The sequence below is a fragment of the Trachymyrmex septentrionalis genome, unplaced genomic scaffold, assembly GCF_001594115.1.
Source record: "Trachymyrmex septentrionalis isolate Tsep2-gDNA-1 unplaced genomic scaffold, Tsep1.0 scaffold88, whole genome shotgun sequence".
NCBI classification, from domain to species: Eukaryota; Metazoa; Arthropoda; class Insecta; order Hymenoptera; family Formicidae; genus Trachymyrmex; species Trachymyrmex septentrionalis.
In genome coordinates, this window is record NW_017306070.1 from 33,479 (window position 1) to 51,093 (window position 17,615).

The 17,615-nt window shown below is 37.8% G+C and overlaps 1 protein-coding gene across 5 annotated transcripts in view; it reads right to left on the reverse strand.

Annotated features, from left to right (window-relative positions):
* Positions 1-203: 203 nt before the first annotated feature.
* Positions 204-17,615, reverse strand: part of LOC108755527 (SLIT-ROBO Rho GTPase-activating protein 1-like) — a 69,609-nt gene continuing 52,197 nt past the window's right edge. For all 5 annotated transcript variants that reach the window (XM_018498580.1, XM_018498581.1, XM_018498583.1 and 2 more), the window contains 9 exons: positions 11,422-11,550; positions 10,579-10,800; positions 9,104-9,379; positions 7,796-8,391; positions 7,499-7,720; positions 7,237-7,307; positions 6,967-7,147; positions 6,252-6,534; positions 204-2,846 (listed from right to left, as the gene is read on the reverse strand). In XM_018498580.1, the coding sequence (XP_018354082.1) occupies positions 1,467-2,846; positions 6,252-6,534; positions 6,967-7,147; positions 7,237-7,307; positions 7,499-7,720; positions 7,796-8,391; positions 9,104-9,379; positions 10,579-10,800; positions 11,422-11,550 (3,360 nt within the window). In that variant the 3' untranslated portion in view covers positions 204-1,466. The remainder of the gene's footprint in view (positions 2,847-6,251; positions 6,535-6,966; positions 7,148-7,236; positions 7,308-7,498; positions 7,721-7,795; positions 8,392-9,103; positions 9,380-10,578; positions 10,801-11,421; positions 11,551-17,615) is intronic.

Genomic DNA, 17,615 nt, shown 5'->3' on the forward strand with positions numbered 1-17,615 from the left:
ACGACGCAAGCAAAAATAGACCTGGACCCATGACCAGGAAGATGTCTTGAGAAGATGAGAAGATTAACGAGTAGCACGCACGTTCTTCCTTACATTTTATCCGAGGAATGTCCTGAGAATATCCCTGAGACATTCTGGAAACGATCTCAGAACGTCGTCTGGACATTGCAGTAAAACGTCGTTGGAAATCTGTGCTGTATACGTCTTCTCTTTCTTTCTTTCTTTCTTCTCTCTTTTCATACTGACACTCGTTCACGCATAAAGGAACCATTGAACGCGCTAGCCGCGGCTCGCGACAGTGCTCGTCAAGTGTATAGTGACAACAATAGCAGGAAAATTCATCATTGGCGTACACATCGGGCACAACGCGCTAAAAAATAAATTATACCATCGTCCAACTTTACAAACTCACGTTCTTCGATGCTAAACATCTTTCTTGCTCCTTTTCTCTCACACTCTCACATTTCTCTCTCTCTCTCTCTCTCTCTCTCTCTCTCTCTCTCTCTCTCTCGCTCTTTTTCTCATTTTATTTTTTTTCTCTTATTCTTATCTTCGCTCGATGACTAGAAACATCGCTTCGCGCGGATCACTTGGTAAAAAAATTAGCGAAAATGGAAAACATCTGTAGAAAAAATAAACTCGCCTCCGCGAGGATAGCACCATGGTCTTGGCTCCAACGCGCCAGATCCAGCGCAGTCGCGCGATCATCAATTCAGCTTCTGCGTCGCTATCCCGCGGCGACATTCCTTTCTTCTCGGGCACAATAATTAATACGATACAAGTTCTCGCGACTGGGCGGAGTAACTGGTCGATGGGTGGTCGCGTTTTCGTACTAATCGTTTTAAATTTACAACACGCCTCTGGAAATCGGTGAGACTTCGGGAATCATTTCGATACACGGTTTGTCAACGATCGGCTTTTGACGTCCCGATGGAGCGACGACTCAGATTTCCGTTTCGTTATCGCGTCTCCTCCGATGATTCACGCGTGCGAGAGGGAAAACGGTTATTGTCAAGTAACATCGTCCGAGAGCGACCGCGATTCAAGCGGATCTTACAGACTGGGAGATGTACTTGCCCCAGTAAACACTAACAATAACATTGCATCAGTATTATAATTTTCCATTCAACGCGTGTGAACGATGTAAACGTCACATTACACACGTTGTACGTAACATAATTGTATTTCCTGTAGTAAGAAATTGCAACATTGATGCTATATTATCATTAATTGATTTACTAGATGCATCTCCTTAAAACGTACGCGATATCGCCGATCGACTTGGTCATCACTTTCATCGGCGCCGACTCAAAAGAGGCGAACCGGAAGACAGGCCGGCCACGTCGCCGGCCTGCGTTCCGGTCCAAAACGCAGGCCAAACCGGCCACGCGCGCGTCGATCGCGAATAGAAGTTAGCGAGAGCCCTCCCCCGAAGAGCTCCGCTCGGGTCTATTACAATGACAATCTCAATTGGCCTGTTCTGCGCTCTGCGCTTGTTTCTCGATCTTGCGCGCAAGCTCGGGGCTCATGTGCGGATGCGGGAACGGCAACACCGGTTTGCGCAGGATCGTCGGCTTGACCTTAACCTGCGGCTTAAACGACGAAACCACCTGGCTGCCGCCGGTCAGGTGCATGTCGGCGAATTTGGCAACGATCTTAGGAGTGGAGCGTGGTGGTAGAGGTGATCTAAGTAGCATTCCTCCGCCGCCGCCGCCGCCGCCGCCGCCGCTACCGCCGCCGCTACCGCCGCCGCCGCCACCACCACCACCATCGACGCCGCTGCCGCCGTCAACGACGATCTGATTCGAGCTGGTCGACCGGACGATCTCGTCGTTCTCCGCGTCGACACCCGTTCCGTCGTGCTCCACCGTCTCGATTCGCTTCAACTTGTTATTGCCAGTCGCGGCGATGGCGTTCTCCGAATTCGCAGTCTTCGTGTTTTTCTTCAGAGTGCACTGATTTTGCTTGGCAAAGCGCTCAGCGGCGGTACTCATGTCCGGCGACTCCGGACCACCGGTCGGCGACGTGGCCGCCTCCGATCGGGTGAGTGGCATCTGCTGCGGCGCTAGCAGAGACAACGGCATTGTCGTCTCCTCGTCAGAACTGCTCAGACTGCTGGACGACGCAGACTTTTTGCCGACTGGATCCTGCGCCGACAACGGCAGATCCATCACCAGATCAGGTGTATGTTTCTGTCGCATCTCGCGGAATTCCTGAGATGTACGGGAGTAGGACGATGATTTGGGGGTTGACTGCGTCTGCGAGGTGGCGCGACGCTGCCAAAGCTCGCGATTTACCGAGAAATTGGTTGTTGTCTGCTGCTGCTGCTGCTGCTGCTGCTGCTGCGACTCCTGGTGCAACTCGTCGTCCTGCGTCACGATGGTCATCGTCGTCGTCGTCATTGTTGTTGTCATCGTCGTCGCCGTCGTCGTAGTCGTCGGCATCGCCGCTATTGTGACGATCGTTGTCGAAGTCGGCAGAGAGTTTGTGTGCGACAGCTGCAACAGCTGCTGATGCTGCTGCGCCATTACGCTCTCGCCGACGCTCTGCGACTTCCAATACTGCTGTTTTCGACCGGCGCCGCGTTTCGTCACGATACCGTCCAACGACAACATTGCCGTCAGCACATTGCTACCCAGATCCTCGCTCGTGACTTCCTCGTTGCTGTTTCCGCCTCGTTGCTGCTGAGCACAATTCGCGCTACCACCGTCGATGCTGTCAACATTGTTCTCCAGAGAGATCTGGAGAACGCCGTCCGCGTTGTTCCTATGTTGCTGCTCCGAATGCATCTCATTTTCCGTAGGGGAAGACGCTCTGACTGGCCTCAACGGAATCACGGTGTCAGCCTGCAAACAGTCACGGGAACAATCGTAGCGAGACTCGAAGCGCGCGCTAAGCGAGGGGCTAAATGGGTATATGTTGCCTGAGCGAAGCCGACAGACGGGTCTTGTTTACTATTGCGGGGAATACGCAGATACAACGTCGTCTTGATCTATCAGCGATCGTGCGCGCTGTAACGAGATACGAATTATTGTCGAATTATTATCGAATATCACGTCTCCTTCTTTCTTTTCAGGGAATCTCGCCACCCATAGATGTACCTTTCAATCACACAGATAAAAGAATTTATACCTGCTTTTTCAATACTGAAATGTCATCATAATTTCAAAATATGTTAATGACCAAAACTTTGTCCATTTTTTTAAATAAATCAGAGAAACAGGCGATCAAGTCTTATTCTTTATTCATTTTAAAATAAATTCTGTCTAACCTAAAATTTAAATTACAATTTAAATTACAATTTAGTTGCTGACATATTTAATATTGAAAACGAAGGGAAAGCAAAATAACGTTCACAATTATTAAAATTTTCTAAAGATGTTAACGACGAATTTGTAAGAATTTCTAGAAAGGCCATCCAATGGTAGTGGGACACCCTGCAGATAATTTTCCATGTAACAACGTATATATAGATAAAAATTGGGGCGAGTGAAATAATTCGTGTATATTTTACAACTGCACGACATAACGACAACGTGAAATATATATCTAAATACCGAATGAGAGGGGTGCTGATTGTGTGTAATTAAACAAAATACATTAATAAAATAAATTGGTTTCAAGAAATTTCCATCTAGTAATGAAAGTATTAAGGATAGACTTTACATAATATGATTAAGTTGAAGATGAAATTTGTCAATTTATTTTAGGGACAAGAATAAATCGATATAATTCTCTGTTATTTATTATTATATTTCAGATATAGAAAAAATTAAGTTGTATAACAAAACTTATTAAACTGTCTGTTTCCAGGTTAAATTGCCAAATTTTAAATATGAATTTAAAACCTATTCTACAATATGCTCTTTGTTTCTTGTTTCTTGCTTTTTATCTCCCGCTTTTTTTTCCTTTGCAAACGTTTTATCGACAATTGCATTGCTTGCTACGTGTTTCCTGTTTCTTCCAAAATTCGTTAACTTTTATCTCGGATAATATAAAACAAAAAAAAAACCAGATAAGAAGCAAAAAGACAAGATGTAAAAAATAGCAAAAAGCAGAAAACAGGAAATAAAAAGCACATTGTAGAATAGGATCTCAAAACAAACAAAACTTTCCTCTGGAAGTTTGCTTTAAGAGATTTCTTAAGTTACAAAATTATAGGTATGAATATGAAATTTAGATTTATTTCTTTTACTGTTTTACAATAATCAAAATATAATTGTTGAATGTTTTATTCAAAATGATGACCTCCAACCCTGAGATAAACATTACACCTACCTGATAGAACGAGACGCTGACTGACAATGTACGTTTGTAATTTCTTCGCACGCTTGCATTATCTGCTTTAATTAAAAATCATTAATGGGTATTTCATTCAGAGAAAATAAAATCACAAGAGATATTTATGAATAAATTTCCAAAGAAAATTTTGTTTGTTTTAAAATTCTAAATTCGTATTTCAAGTTTGGCGGTTTAATCCGAGAACAGCCCGCATACAATAAATAATAGCTCAAACGAAAACTTTATCCTTTCTTTTATTCGATTCCTTGAAAGAAATTCACAAATTTTTTCTCCAATATAATCATACAAACTTCCCGTCCCTCTTTAATCATTCTTTGAAGAAAGAATTCTCAACACACACACGATCGATTTGGATTAGCATCTGTAAAATTGAAATTTCGTAATATTATTGCTAAGTTACATGCAAATCGACGGACAAATATAAAGGAATAAAGTATACGCACGCACGCGCGCACGCATGCACGCAGGGCAATACCACTTGAGGAGGACAAGATTAAAAACTGCTCGTAAAACTGACAATGAGATACACATAAGCGGGTACACATACCGTCGTAATAAACGATGAAGCTTACCTCTCTTTCTTTCTCTTTATTTTCCGGATGAGTTAATAAAGTGGCTATATAAAACTATATTGCAATGGATGAGATTACTCTCTTTACTCACCTCGGAAGCCGAAAGGATATCCGCTGGAAACAAGCAGGCCCCCCCGCGCGAGCGACATTTTTTTTATCTCATCTACAAATCAATGAGGGAAAATTTGCTCTACGAAGAAACTTTAGGAAACTCTCACAAAACTCGACGAAGAAAAAAAATATTTTTGAAAGAAAGAAAACAAAGCTTGAACACATTCTACAGTCGAAATCTTAATTACGCGAGTTTAACGACACAACACGACAATAATAAAAAAAAAAACTAGTCACACAACTAACAACACTGGCGATCAGTTTTATCGAACAGTTTTTAGTCCACGTTTCGTTCTGCGAATATATGTGTGCGGCGCGTGAAAACAGCACGGCTTTTCTTGCCAACTAAAGGACCAAGAGACTAAACGTATATCTGGAAACACATCAACCATCCCAATCGTTAAAACAATCGTTAACAAAAAAGAAAAAAACATATAAGGAAGAAAAATCAAAACATACATACGCACATAATGAAAAACGGTGCAATGAAGGACAAGACAACAGGTGGCGAACAAGACAAGAACAACCACAAGGCGAGGACATGCAGCACAAAGTAAATATGTGTATTTATATTTTATTTACAGATGTATCGTACAAATTCGTATAAAAGTCCTACAAAAGTGCTCGTGTGCTATACCAAACTGTGAAGTTAACTTAAAAAATAAAACGTCTTTATAAGAGCAAAGTGCTCTCCTATGTTTCGTCGTCTTCCCCAATTCAGCATCACTGCGTTATCGGTTCTGCTCGCGAAACTCTTTCGAATACTTATAATATATCTCAAAATCACGGCAACGATCGCATACATTTCGTGACAAATGACAATTTGTTGGATTAACCCTCGAATTTATTCAGCCGCTAAACTATTTTTTCAAGAACTTTTTCATGGAGAACGAAAGATACTTAACGTTTGACCATGAGAGAATAAATCCGCGCGGATTATACAACGAAACGATACGAGGATCTGATATCATACAAGTGCAGTGCAAGGCAAGAGAGTGTTGTCAATCTGTTGTGCAAACGGCGATTTCGTTCGCTCGAGAATATAATAGATGGAAAAAAAAAAAAGATATTTTATAGCTCTCGAACAGCCATGCACCTGAGTACGCGTCGTGAAGAGTACAGAGAGACGATAAAACTCTGTGTCGCGTCGGTGCGTCGGTATACTAACAGTGCGATAAATACACGCCAAAAAGCGAATACAAGGAGGAGAGAGAATCGGGCACATAGATTGAGTCAAATCAACTACTAAACGGTAGTTTCTAATACCTCTCGACTGATGATCGGCTGCGCCGATGACGAGATGCAGGGCACATTCGTCACCACGGACGCAATAATACCGCTGGCGTTACTATTGTCCGTTATTATGTTCGTCGTGGCGGATGATGACATGTCGGACGCTGCACCAGACGACCAAGTGCTCGGATTCGCCGATGGGCCCATCAGCGGTGAATTATTGCTCGACAATACGCTGTCCGCTGAGCTGGACGCTCTTCTACGCATAGATTCCTCGCTGGATGATTTTAAAAGTTCCTTCTCGCGCTCTTCATCCCTGAGAAAAATATGAAATAAAATGAGATTAAAACTGATCAAATAAATTCGGATTTAAAGCATAAATTAAATAGTAAATTTTGATACCAACTATATACTCTTTTTGTATATAGATTTATATAAAGATTATTATTACAAACATTTATAACAAATATTACAAACGTTATAGCATAAAAATGAAGTTCCTAACCTAATTATTTTGCAATTATAGTCACAAGTACTAAATACTTTTCTCTTAGTGTATAGTTATTTCCAAAGCCGATTGAAATTTTTCGATGAGATTGGCGTTCCGTAAACTAAATTCCGTAAACTATAAAATTCTAAAGTTTGAATAAATTCTATCGGGAAACAATTTTCCATAAGAGGTGCGTAAAGTCTTTTCTTATTAAACATTAAAATAAAATTTCACAATAATTAATATAATATTACTAACTTTATCTTGAGCATAATATATTTGTCTGGAATCAGTCCCTCCCTGCCAGCTAGAGCGCCTCGCCACCAATCATTGCTGACCTGCGTATATAGTGTCAAGGTGTCACCCTTCTTGAAGCTCAGCTCTCTCTCTGATCTTGCATTGAAGTCAAACTGCGCCGTAGCTTCGAGATTCTCTGATTCTAATAGATAGAAAGTAGAATATATTACACTTTATCAAAATATTTTTTAATTTAACGATATCTTATATCTTCAAAAAAAATTGCATTACCATCTTCAGATGGGTAAACTTCCGAGTCCATGTCTTCCTGTACTTGATCCGTCGGTGAATCTCCTACATCCCTAAATTATGAATTATGTTAATAGTAAAAAAATTTTTTAAATACAAGAGATACCTAAAGATTGATAAAAAGTCGCGATATTTCTTACAATTAGATTCATTTACAATGTTTATATTATACATATATGTTAAATGTTAATTGTCTTAACACAATATTCGATATAAATAAATAGATCAACTTATTTGTACTTACACGTCGTCAGGTTCTCTGCTGATGTATTTTTCATACTGAGTGCCCCCGATGTCCTCCGGGAAGATTTCTTCGCAAAATGTGATGATGTTCTTGATAAGCTCGTTGACCTGATTCTGATATTGGACCTGATCCTTGTCTTCCGGAACGGGCACCAAGGTTGGGCCAAAGCAGATAGCCAAGTTGTACGGATCCATCATGTTCTCATCCGAGAATTCCGACAAGCTGTTTAAATATAGACCAGATTTTAAATCTAGCACAACTTTACACGTGAATTCTTCGCGGAGCGATAATACTCACTGATTGAGAAAGGCAAAAAGATATCGCATGACGATTACAACTGGCCGTGGCAGACTCGCTATCATCTCCTTCATTTTGTTTACAAAGTCCTGTTTCGATTCGAGTTGCGCCAATTCCATCAGATGCTCGAAATAAATGATAGTAAAGAGTGGCTCGCGCAACTCCCTCAGATAGAGCTTTAACACCCCGGCGACACTATTGATGTCTGAAGCATCAGTGACATCCGCAAGTGGATCCTCGCCACGCTCGAACCACTCGCGGAAATTGTTGATCTCTACCTGCGAGCCCGACACACGGAAGATACCCTGATGGTGCAAGCCATATAGATTAATTACGCGGATGCAGCTCTTCATGATCAGCGGTATCTCCTGATTCGTGCTCTCCAAATACTCCTCGAGCGAACCGCCAAATAACTTTGGTTGACCATTCATCTGCAGACGACCGATTCGTTTGCGGCGTGCTTGCTTCTGCTTTGTCGTGGAAATCGACGGGTTCGGGCTAGCATTTGAGCCATCCAGCAAGCTTTGTCGGATATACTCCTGTTTCGCGTCTAACCTGGCTATTCTCGATGTCCCAAGAAGATACTCCCTAAATTTCTACATTAACATGAAGGATAACATGATTTTTGTGAATCGAATTTTTTCTGTCATGTCGAAGACAATTCTTGTAACTGACAGAATTTATCAGAATGTTTATTGTAGTCAGTTACTTTATGTTGCATAACATAAGCGATTGTCGTTCTGAATATATATCCAACTTATCGTTTTATATTTATTATATTATTATACTACACAAAATGTTGAAATGTTAAAATTAACATTAAAAAAACCAAATTTAAAGTTACCTTCGCGAAAAATGATTGTAGAACAATATTTAAAAACGCGTTAAAAAAAAAAGAGAAAGATATGTAACTTTGAATTTTTGTCCTTTTTTAGTTTTAATTTTAAGTAATGTTGTAATTTGGTGGAATAGTGTGTATCACATTATTATATTTTTGTATGTTAATAGGTTTTTTAAAACAGAATGTGAAATCTAATTCTGCATGCCAATAATTCTGTCAGTCTTAATATAGTCTACAGATAAAAGAAATTGAATAATAATACCATATTCGATGTTTTAATTCCTTTTTTGAAAATTTTACAATATAAATGAAAAACCGCATTTTTCTTTCGAAAAATAATAAATACTGCGTGTAGTAAATGCGCGTCCAGCTGCTTTCTATTTGTCCTATCGCGTTTCTTTTATTTTTCGAATGTTAATGCGATGATCAATATTTTACCACACGATCGTGCGTCTTTCTAAACTCACTGTGAGGTAGAATTCTTCAGTCTCTTGTCTGTCAGCTCGTAACTTGATTTGCAACGTCTCCGGCGGCCTGGACGTAGATACGGCGTTCTCGCCGAAATATCTCGAGCAATCATAATCTTTAGCGGTCAACATTTCAAGCAGGCTCGCTTCCGCCGTCTCCAAAGTCTTCCACACTTCCTCTGACTCAGTTCGCAGCGATGTCACCCTCTGTTGTAGCTGCTGCAATCGTTGCTCCATTTCAGAGTGCAGCATCTTTTGCAATTCGGGTTCGGGCGTCTATCGGGAAGAAACAGATTGATAAATTGCAAGCGACAATAGCTATGAAGAAATTTCGGGAAAAAAATCAGAATATTTTCCCGAAATAATATAATTTTTAAAATTCATTTTCTCATGCTTTCGTAGTTGTATTATTAACTATTATATCATTAAAATTAGGGATGCACCGAATCGTAAAATTACCGGATATCGGTTATCGGATATCTGAAATACATGATACCGAATATCCTATATCCAGTCGAACATCCGGTAGGGCAATTATCGACCGAATTCTGGATATTTTCTCGGATATCTGATACAAATTCCTCAAAATTAAAAAAAAAGCAGGGGAAAAATAAAAGCGATGATAATTTATCCAAGGCCAAGTGTTTAATCCCACTCGACCTTAGTATAAAATGCCACATCTTCCAGCAAATCTCAGAACACTTAAAAAAATGTAAACTATGAATAATTATATTAAGAAATACATTTGCATAAACATCACGTAAACTATCAATCACTTCGCGCACTTTGATAAATTCAAATCATATTTCACAAACTCGAGATATCATGTCATCAGTCTTTCTAAAACCTGGCTAAAACCGGCTATTTCCAGCCACATGATCTCTCTATTATCTGCTTTGTTATAACCGGATCGGCAAGACGGGCAGCGATATTACATAATGCGCTCTTCTCTGTAAATTTGTTATTCTAATCATATTTCTAACAATAATTGTAATTCATATCACTTACTCTGTTTATTTTTCGTGTTTGTATGTCGAATCTTGCGACAAAATTTTTTTTATATATATAATTTACACACACGCACGCACGCACACGCTCTTTCTCTCTCTCTCTCTCTCTCTCTCTCTCACTCACTCATTTGTCCGTATTCAGGGTTGGACCTTATACTTAAGGCTTCCTTAAATTTATCTTTAGATGCTCAGTTGCTAATAAAATAATTTGTAAAGCGTCTGAAGATAAGCCATAAATATATAAAGCATGACTATGAATACAATCATTTGTACACTACCAGTTTGTTTTTTCTTTTATCACATGTTACTTATTGCAATAATTTTTATTTTTTGTACAAGTTTGAGCGCTTTGTCCAAGAGCACTAAATAAATATTGATCTCTCTCCTCTCTCTCTCTCTCTCTCTCTCTCTCTCCCCTCCCTCCCTCCCGCCCGCCCTCCTCATCTGTCCCATTCTTTTTCATACCTCATCTCCACGCTGTCCTTGGAATTCAAACTTTTTGGGAATCATGAAGGCCGCATGATGAGATTCCATAAATCTCTGCTTATCTGCTCGAGAGTCGAGTGCACCGACGAACGCAGCTAATTGTTCGGCACCAGATTGTAGGGAACGCTGCCTACCCTCTTCCGCGCTACAGTGCATCAACAGTGCCCTTGCTATGCAATTGTGGAATCCAAAATCCATGCACTAAGGGTGAAAATAAATACATATTTAATCTTTATTTATCTCTTATTCCAAAATAAATTACATTACATTGATGATTAAAAGTAGAAGTTCTTTTCTAGTTTAGGATTTCAGTCTCAGTAGAAGCCCAGTACCAAAAAAAAAGTAGAACAGTAAGAAAAGTAGACAGTAAGTTGAATCTTAACTTCTTCAAAGTTTTTAGACCTTTTTTACGATCATTTTACGTTTTGTTATTTTATCTTTTCCAGTTATTTTTGTATTTTCTATTAGATAAATCACTGGATAATGATTTGTTAAATGATAGAGTATAATTCAGTCCGAACGATTCATATATCTTCATGTTATTTCATATGTCAATACAATAAAACTTTTCAAGCCTGTTGATTGGCTGTAGGACAGAGAGATCCGAGAACCTCTTTGTCCTGCAGCCAATCAACAGGCTCGAAAAGCTTGTCGTACAGCAAAAAACGGATGAATGTGACATTACTGAATGTGATATTATTGAGTTTTACAAAAAAATGTGACGAATGTATATAAGTGCAACGATTATAGAAATTGGTGAAAACATGACCATTGGTCACGGGATCAATAGAGTGCAAACTCGAGCATGAATGAATAACTTACGTCAATGAGATCGGATAGGTCATCGACGAAATACTTGTGTATCGTCGTGTTTGAAGCCTCCAAGCACAGGATGTACTCGTTTCTCGCTTTGAGCGCCTTTAGTTTCGCCTCTTGATACTTGCTCTTCCTCTGAAAAGGGAATATTTCAAATTAAAGATGATAATATATCTTACTCTGGAGAGCGACCGGAGAGTCGCCACTAAGGCAAGCCTAAGTAATTTCATTAATGGACGGCGTCGACTAGCGTATTAATTGACTCCGCTGATTCTCCGGGATGAACTTCCTTGTTTCGCTTTTCTCCCCAAGGATTGTTCACGTTATTGCAGCTCGTATTATTACAATTAGAGATCTTCGTTCTGCCAATAAATAATATCACTTGTGTAACTTTCATGCGTCTTGTGCTTTCAATGGTATTTCATCCAAGTTTATTTATCTTAGACTTAAACCTAATAGCTTGCACAGCTTTTGTAACTTATACGACTGTTTAACCCAATCGAATATACGAGTATATACCTACGCTGGATACTTTTACTCTTATGGGAATGTTTCTCATTCTTCTTATTTTAAATATTACGTTTATGTTTTTAGCTTTATGTTATATCGTGCATCTAGCAACACCAAGTCTTTACTTCTTTAATTATTTGTGGTAACACTTGAATAAACAACGCAATTATGGATTATATTCTTTATTTTATTTGGTATAGGACCATTTAACTTGGCACCAGTTGTTGATAACAAATCTTTTATACGAATGATACACGTTAGAGTTAATATTATTTATTTAATTCGGTAATGGGATTTAACTTGGCGTCAATTGTTGATATCAAATCTTTTTTTATGAATGATACATATCATCAGAGTTAAATAAATAACAAAGATAGTATCTTAGATTTTTTAATTTGATAGAATTTAACTTGATTAGTTAAGACTGTAGCGTCTGGGTTTTAATTTTTCATTTGGTACATTAGAATTTACATTTTTTTCGAGGAATAATAATTTTTGACAGAGAATTAGAGCTGCTATTATGTGGCAGTATTGCAATAAGAAAATCTTCAATAAGAACAAAGAATATCCGTGAAGGAAAATTAAAACTACTATTAATTGGAGACGACATTAATCAGAGACATTTCACAAATTTGACGGTAAATTTCAGCTGCATTAATGTTTTTCGCATTTAAAAAATGGATCATAGACTGTATTTCACTGCAAGCGGCGAGCGTCGCGATTTGTGTTTAAACATTATAAACACACGTTACAATGCGTATGCACTGAACCAATAATTGAAAATCGCGTCAATCCCTTGCCAATGAATCAATAAACTCGGCATGCATGCGTACCATCGTGACCGCACCACCGCGACGGCAAAGTTTAAAAACGGAACTTATTTTCTGGATAGCCTCTGTAATAAGCTAGTAGTCACAGTTTGCTTGGAAATAACAAATAATATAAAATTGTTTTTGCTTAATGCAAATTAGTACAAATTCAATCATATTGATGTCTGTTATTATTATTATTATTTTGTTTTTTTAATGATGATTTGATCCTGCCAACTTAATATTAAGCTAACAGCGCCACGATTTTTTTCGAAATGGCACACAGTACAAAATCATCATTAATGGTACAATTTAATACAAAACATGTAAGTACCAAATATATCCGATAGTTCCGATTTGATTTGGTTCTGCTAACTTTATAGAGTACTCTTTTTGGAGCATAAGTTATTTTAGAAATCCTCCTGTATAAATATAAAACTAATAGGATTTGAAGTAATTAACGCTATTGTCACACTCTTCGTCAGCGACAGCTAAATGTATATTTTAATAACCTTTACTGTTTAGTGGTACAAACTGATAAACTCTTGTCAGCTTGAGTTGTAGGATAGTTATAACAAGAGTTTGTATAATTTACTGAGATATTTGATTTATCCTTTTTTTTTTAAGTCTAATTTTGACCTTATAATAGAAAGTCGAACTTATGAGCATCTACGAAAAAGGCTATACCATTCAAATGCACTAAAACTAAAACGATCGACCGTACAAGACAAAAGTCAATTGCGGACTAATTATTTGCTCCTTATTACATTAAAGTGGCAACAATTTCCTCGCGCGAGATTCTCTACGCATCTACTACTTTTTATTCAGGAATATCTTTAAAAAAATAGTAGGAGGAAATTTTTGCCCATGCGAATCTAAAAAATCAATATTATGATCTCGGCTCGCGGCGGCACCATTTGACAAAATATGAGTCGTTGTTATATGATTTTAATCGCTTGAGATTTCCTCCGACTCTTGCTTTTGAAATAATTTAATCGTTAGAGAAGGTTAATTTAGAGACAGTTAATTTAGAAAGAAGTATCGTAATCATATTAGAAAAAGACAGGATTTAAATTTAAAAATCAAACTCTAAAAATTTCCCTCAGTAGCAACAATAAAATTTCATGAAAATCCCTCATTTTCAGGGATAAAAAAGAAACTCTCTGAAAATTCTAAATTTTTTAGGTTTCTTAGATAGTAAATGCTCTATATTATGTAAATTTTATAAACAAAATTTATACTCTTTTAAAATGCGAGCAGTGACGATCGAGTTCAATGACTATGCCAACGAGGAGTCAATGTTACACGTGTTGCTGGTTTCTCTCTCTCTTGGTCTCTTTTTTTTTTCTCCTAGCCGCGCTTGGTTTCCTACACTTCTCTCACGTCTCTCAAGTATCCCTTTCGCATCAAGACCGCTTTGTCTTATCGCACTTATAACTGCTCGAAGGGGACCACTATTTATTTTTCCATCGAGTTATATGCGCCCGACAAAAAAGCCTACTGACAAGACGATCCTAAATTCTCGGTCGGCGTTTGCTCAGATTGGAAAGAGATAGGGAAAAAAGAAAAAAACACGAAGAGAGAGATACAGATTTCCTAACGTCTCTCTTTCGATTCACTCCGCAAATGATTTCGGGTAAGCTGGAGAAACGCTTTATATCCCCAGGGATCTTTAACACATGCGAACAAAACGGTGAACATATGGCCCCGTAGAATATGTAGATACAAACGCATTTATCACGGAGCAGAAATATGGACGGACAAATGCCTTCCTAACATCTTTACTCAAATCTTCCGACGTATAAATACGTTTGCCTGCTAAAAAAAAAACAGTAATAATGAGTCGGAATGTTTATTTAAATCTTACTAACAAAATTCACTGCAGAAACAAAATTCTCCAGATTTTCCAGGTATTTTTATATCATAAGTAAAAATATAGAAAAATTCTTAATGCAATTTTTAAATAAATTGAAATAAACACGATAAATTATTATACAGTAAGTTAAGAAGACATAAGACTACATCTATTCCTTTCTGCAATTGGAACAACGAAATCTATAAAATAGAAAAGAGAAGGTTCGCTTTAGTATAATATTAAATAAACTACTCTCTTCTACCGTGTGTATCGTCTTCTATGATTACCTTTTTATGATGATTTTTTTAAATAAAAATTTGTAAACATGAGAATGTACACATGAGGATGCGTATACTTATTGCTAGCCAATTCAATCAAATTTGCATTGTTAAGAAAAATAATCGAAGAATAAATAAATTTTTATTTCGAAAAAAGTAAAATTTTAAAAATACAATTTCAAAAATTTTCCTGAATACCAATAAAATGACTAACTTTGAAACATTGAACCTTCTCAGTCTCGCAAAGTATACTTCAAAAGTTTTAATGAGAAAATTTTGTAATAAGAAGAATCTTGAAACAAGTTTCGCGCAAACAAATTACAAGAAATTAATCAAGAATTAATCTCATAATTTCATACTTGCAGGAATTATAATACTTTGGGAATATTGCAAAGGACCCTGTACAAAAATCGTATGGAAAAGTTGTTTCAGTCAAATTGGCTGAATTTTTAATATCTTGTAGTTCTCGTCATTTTTAATGTCCAATGGGCACAAGTTGATCCTATGGACTGTTTCCCTGTTATAGGCCCTAGAAGGTCCAATTATAACATGTAAAAATATAGGCTTTTCGACAACATATGTGACTCCCACGGTTCACTCTCGTGGAATTTAATGATTCCAAATCCTCGCGCGCGCGCGCGCGTGTGTGTGTGTGTGTGTGTGTGTGTGTGCGCGCGCGCGCGCGCGCGCGTGATCATACATGACATAGTAAAGATGATGAACTCATTATCTTTACTATATTTTATTGCATTTTATACTTTATTTTATTGTATTTTACATATTATTTTACGTATTATTTTTTATATACATGTATAATTATACACAGGCGCAGGAGTGAAGCTTCGTGGAGCCACATATAATGTCGAAAAAGCTATACTTTTACATGTTACAATACAGGACCTTCTAGGGCCTGTAGCACGGAATCGGCTCATCGAATCAAGTTATGTTCATTGAGACATTCGTTCAGAATGACGAGAACTACTGCATATCAAAAATTCAGCCAATTCGACTGAAACTATATAATTTGTACGGAATTCTTTATTAATTCGAATGGACGAAATATTTTCCAAAGTTTTCCCTTTTCGTCTTTTTATTTTACGACCATTATTTCCACGTCATTCTTGTTACACAAATACGAATTGCGATTCTAGAAACGATCGAGTTTTCAAGGAATCGAAAGCACAAAAATATAGCGTTCAAGATTCGAGGTGGTTATTCGTTCAATTCCACGAAGAACGAGATAGTCGACGGTGGACAAAAAGCGGAACAATTGTTGAGACTGATGATGACGCAGATGCCTAATTCGGACATCCTGCGGCTGCTGGCCTGGATATCGTCTATCCGACGATGCGACGTATTGCGACTGTTCGTTCGCGTTTCTATCTACCGCCTAAATGTTTCCGTCGATCCACACTTTAAGTATCGAGCGATGTTTCGTACAACAGATATTTCTGCTTGATGATGTATCACACGTGTGTGGTAAAGCATATGAAACAGCATCGACGAGAATCAAATATTTATGTTGACGCGAAAAGCGCAATGATAATAATAATAATTCTCATATCACTCTGTTCACAACTCTTTAAAAATTCTAGACAAAATTACAGATTTTCACCTCGAAACGACGAATTTTGTCGAAATTAAATAAGATTTATTCATTGGAAAGTAATATCTTGATTAGCAATGTTCTTTTAACTGTATCTACAAACTAACAATATCTACAGCAAAATTATTACTTCTAACTATCCCGGCATATTTAATCATCATACAATGGCAAGCATGTATCGAAGCATACTTCCCGTTCTGACTTGGCGAACAGAGTTGATGGAGGCGTAATGACTGATAACGATAAAGACGCGTCGTTGAAAAGAGTTCGCCGGCGATTGTCATAAATAATCGATAAATCATTGCGTTATGCGTCTTTGGCGTAATTACCGTTAAATCTTTCGTCAGAATCAACGATCGTTTCGCTGCATCAGATGCCAGTCTGGCAACCAGATTGGCAAAAGAAGTAAAAGAAGAGATGATCGTCAAATAATTTCTCGATCGACTGCATCTCATAACACGTTGCTGCGGTCGTCATATCTCGGTGTCAAAATCTAAAGAACGCACGCAAAATCGCAATATGCCAGATTTATCCACGGCCAGTTTCGCTCCCGAAAGAGGCTGGATAAATCGCGTATCGAGGCAATATTTAATACGTTACCACAACCATATGAAAAATATGTGCATGTTGAATTAAAAAATGTAAATATTTTCATTATCTTAAATATGAAAAGTTGCGTGAAATTTTTATTTAGAATTGTAGGATTATGTTCGTCAAATTTTGTTGAGCTCAAATATACTCGGATTTTACCCCTCTTGACAGTTTTAATAAAATTTATTTGCTACAAATGTGAGATATTGTTAAGCGGCCTTTTATTTCTTAACTCACGTTTAGTCCGCTCTACCTACTCACGAGAGATTATGCGGTCATTATCGGACACTCTTCGTAGATACATATGTCCATTAACTTCAAAATTATAAATGAGACATCAGAAAAAACGATTGTCAACTCTGAATGATCTGAAACAGAAATTTCGAGAAATCTTCATTCATGCGAATAGTTGAGAGGAAAGCATAAATCAGATTTCCTAAAATTTCAAAAATTAATTTTTTTTTTGCTCTGTTAATTCTCCGTAATCATATTTTTGCTCCCATCCATCTGCAATTAGAATATTTTTTTATCAAGATCAAGTTTTTGAAGAT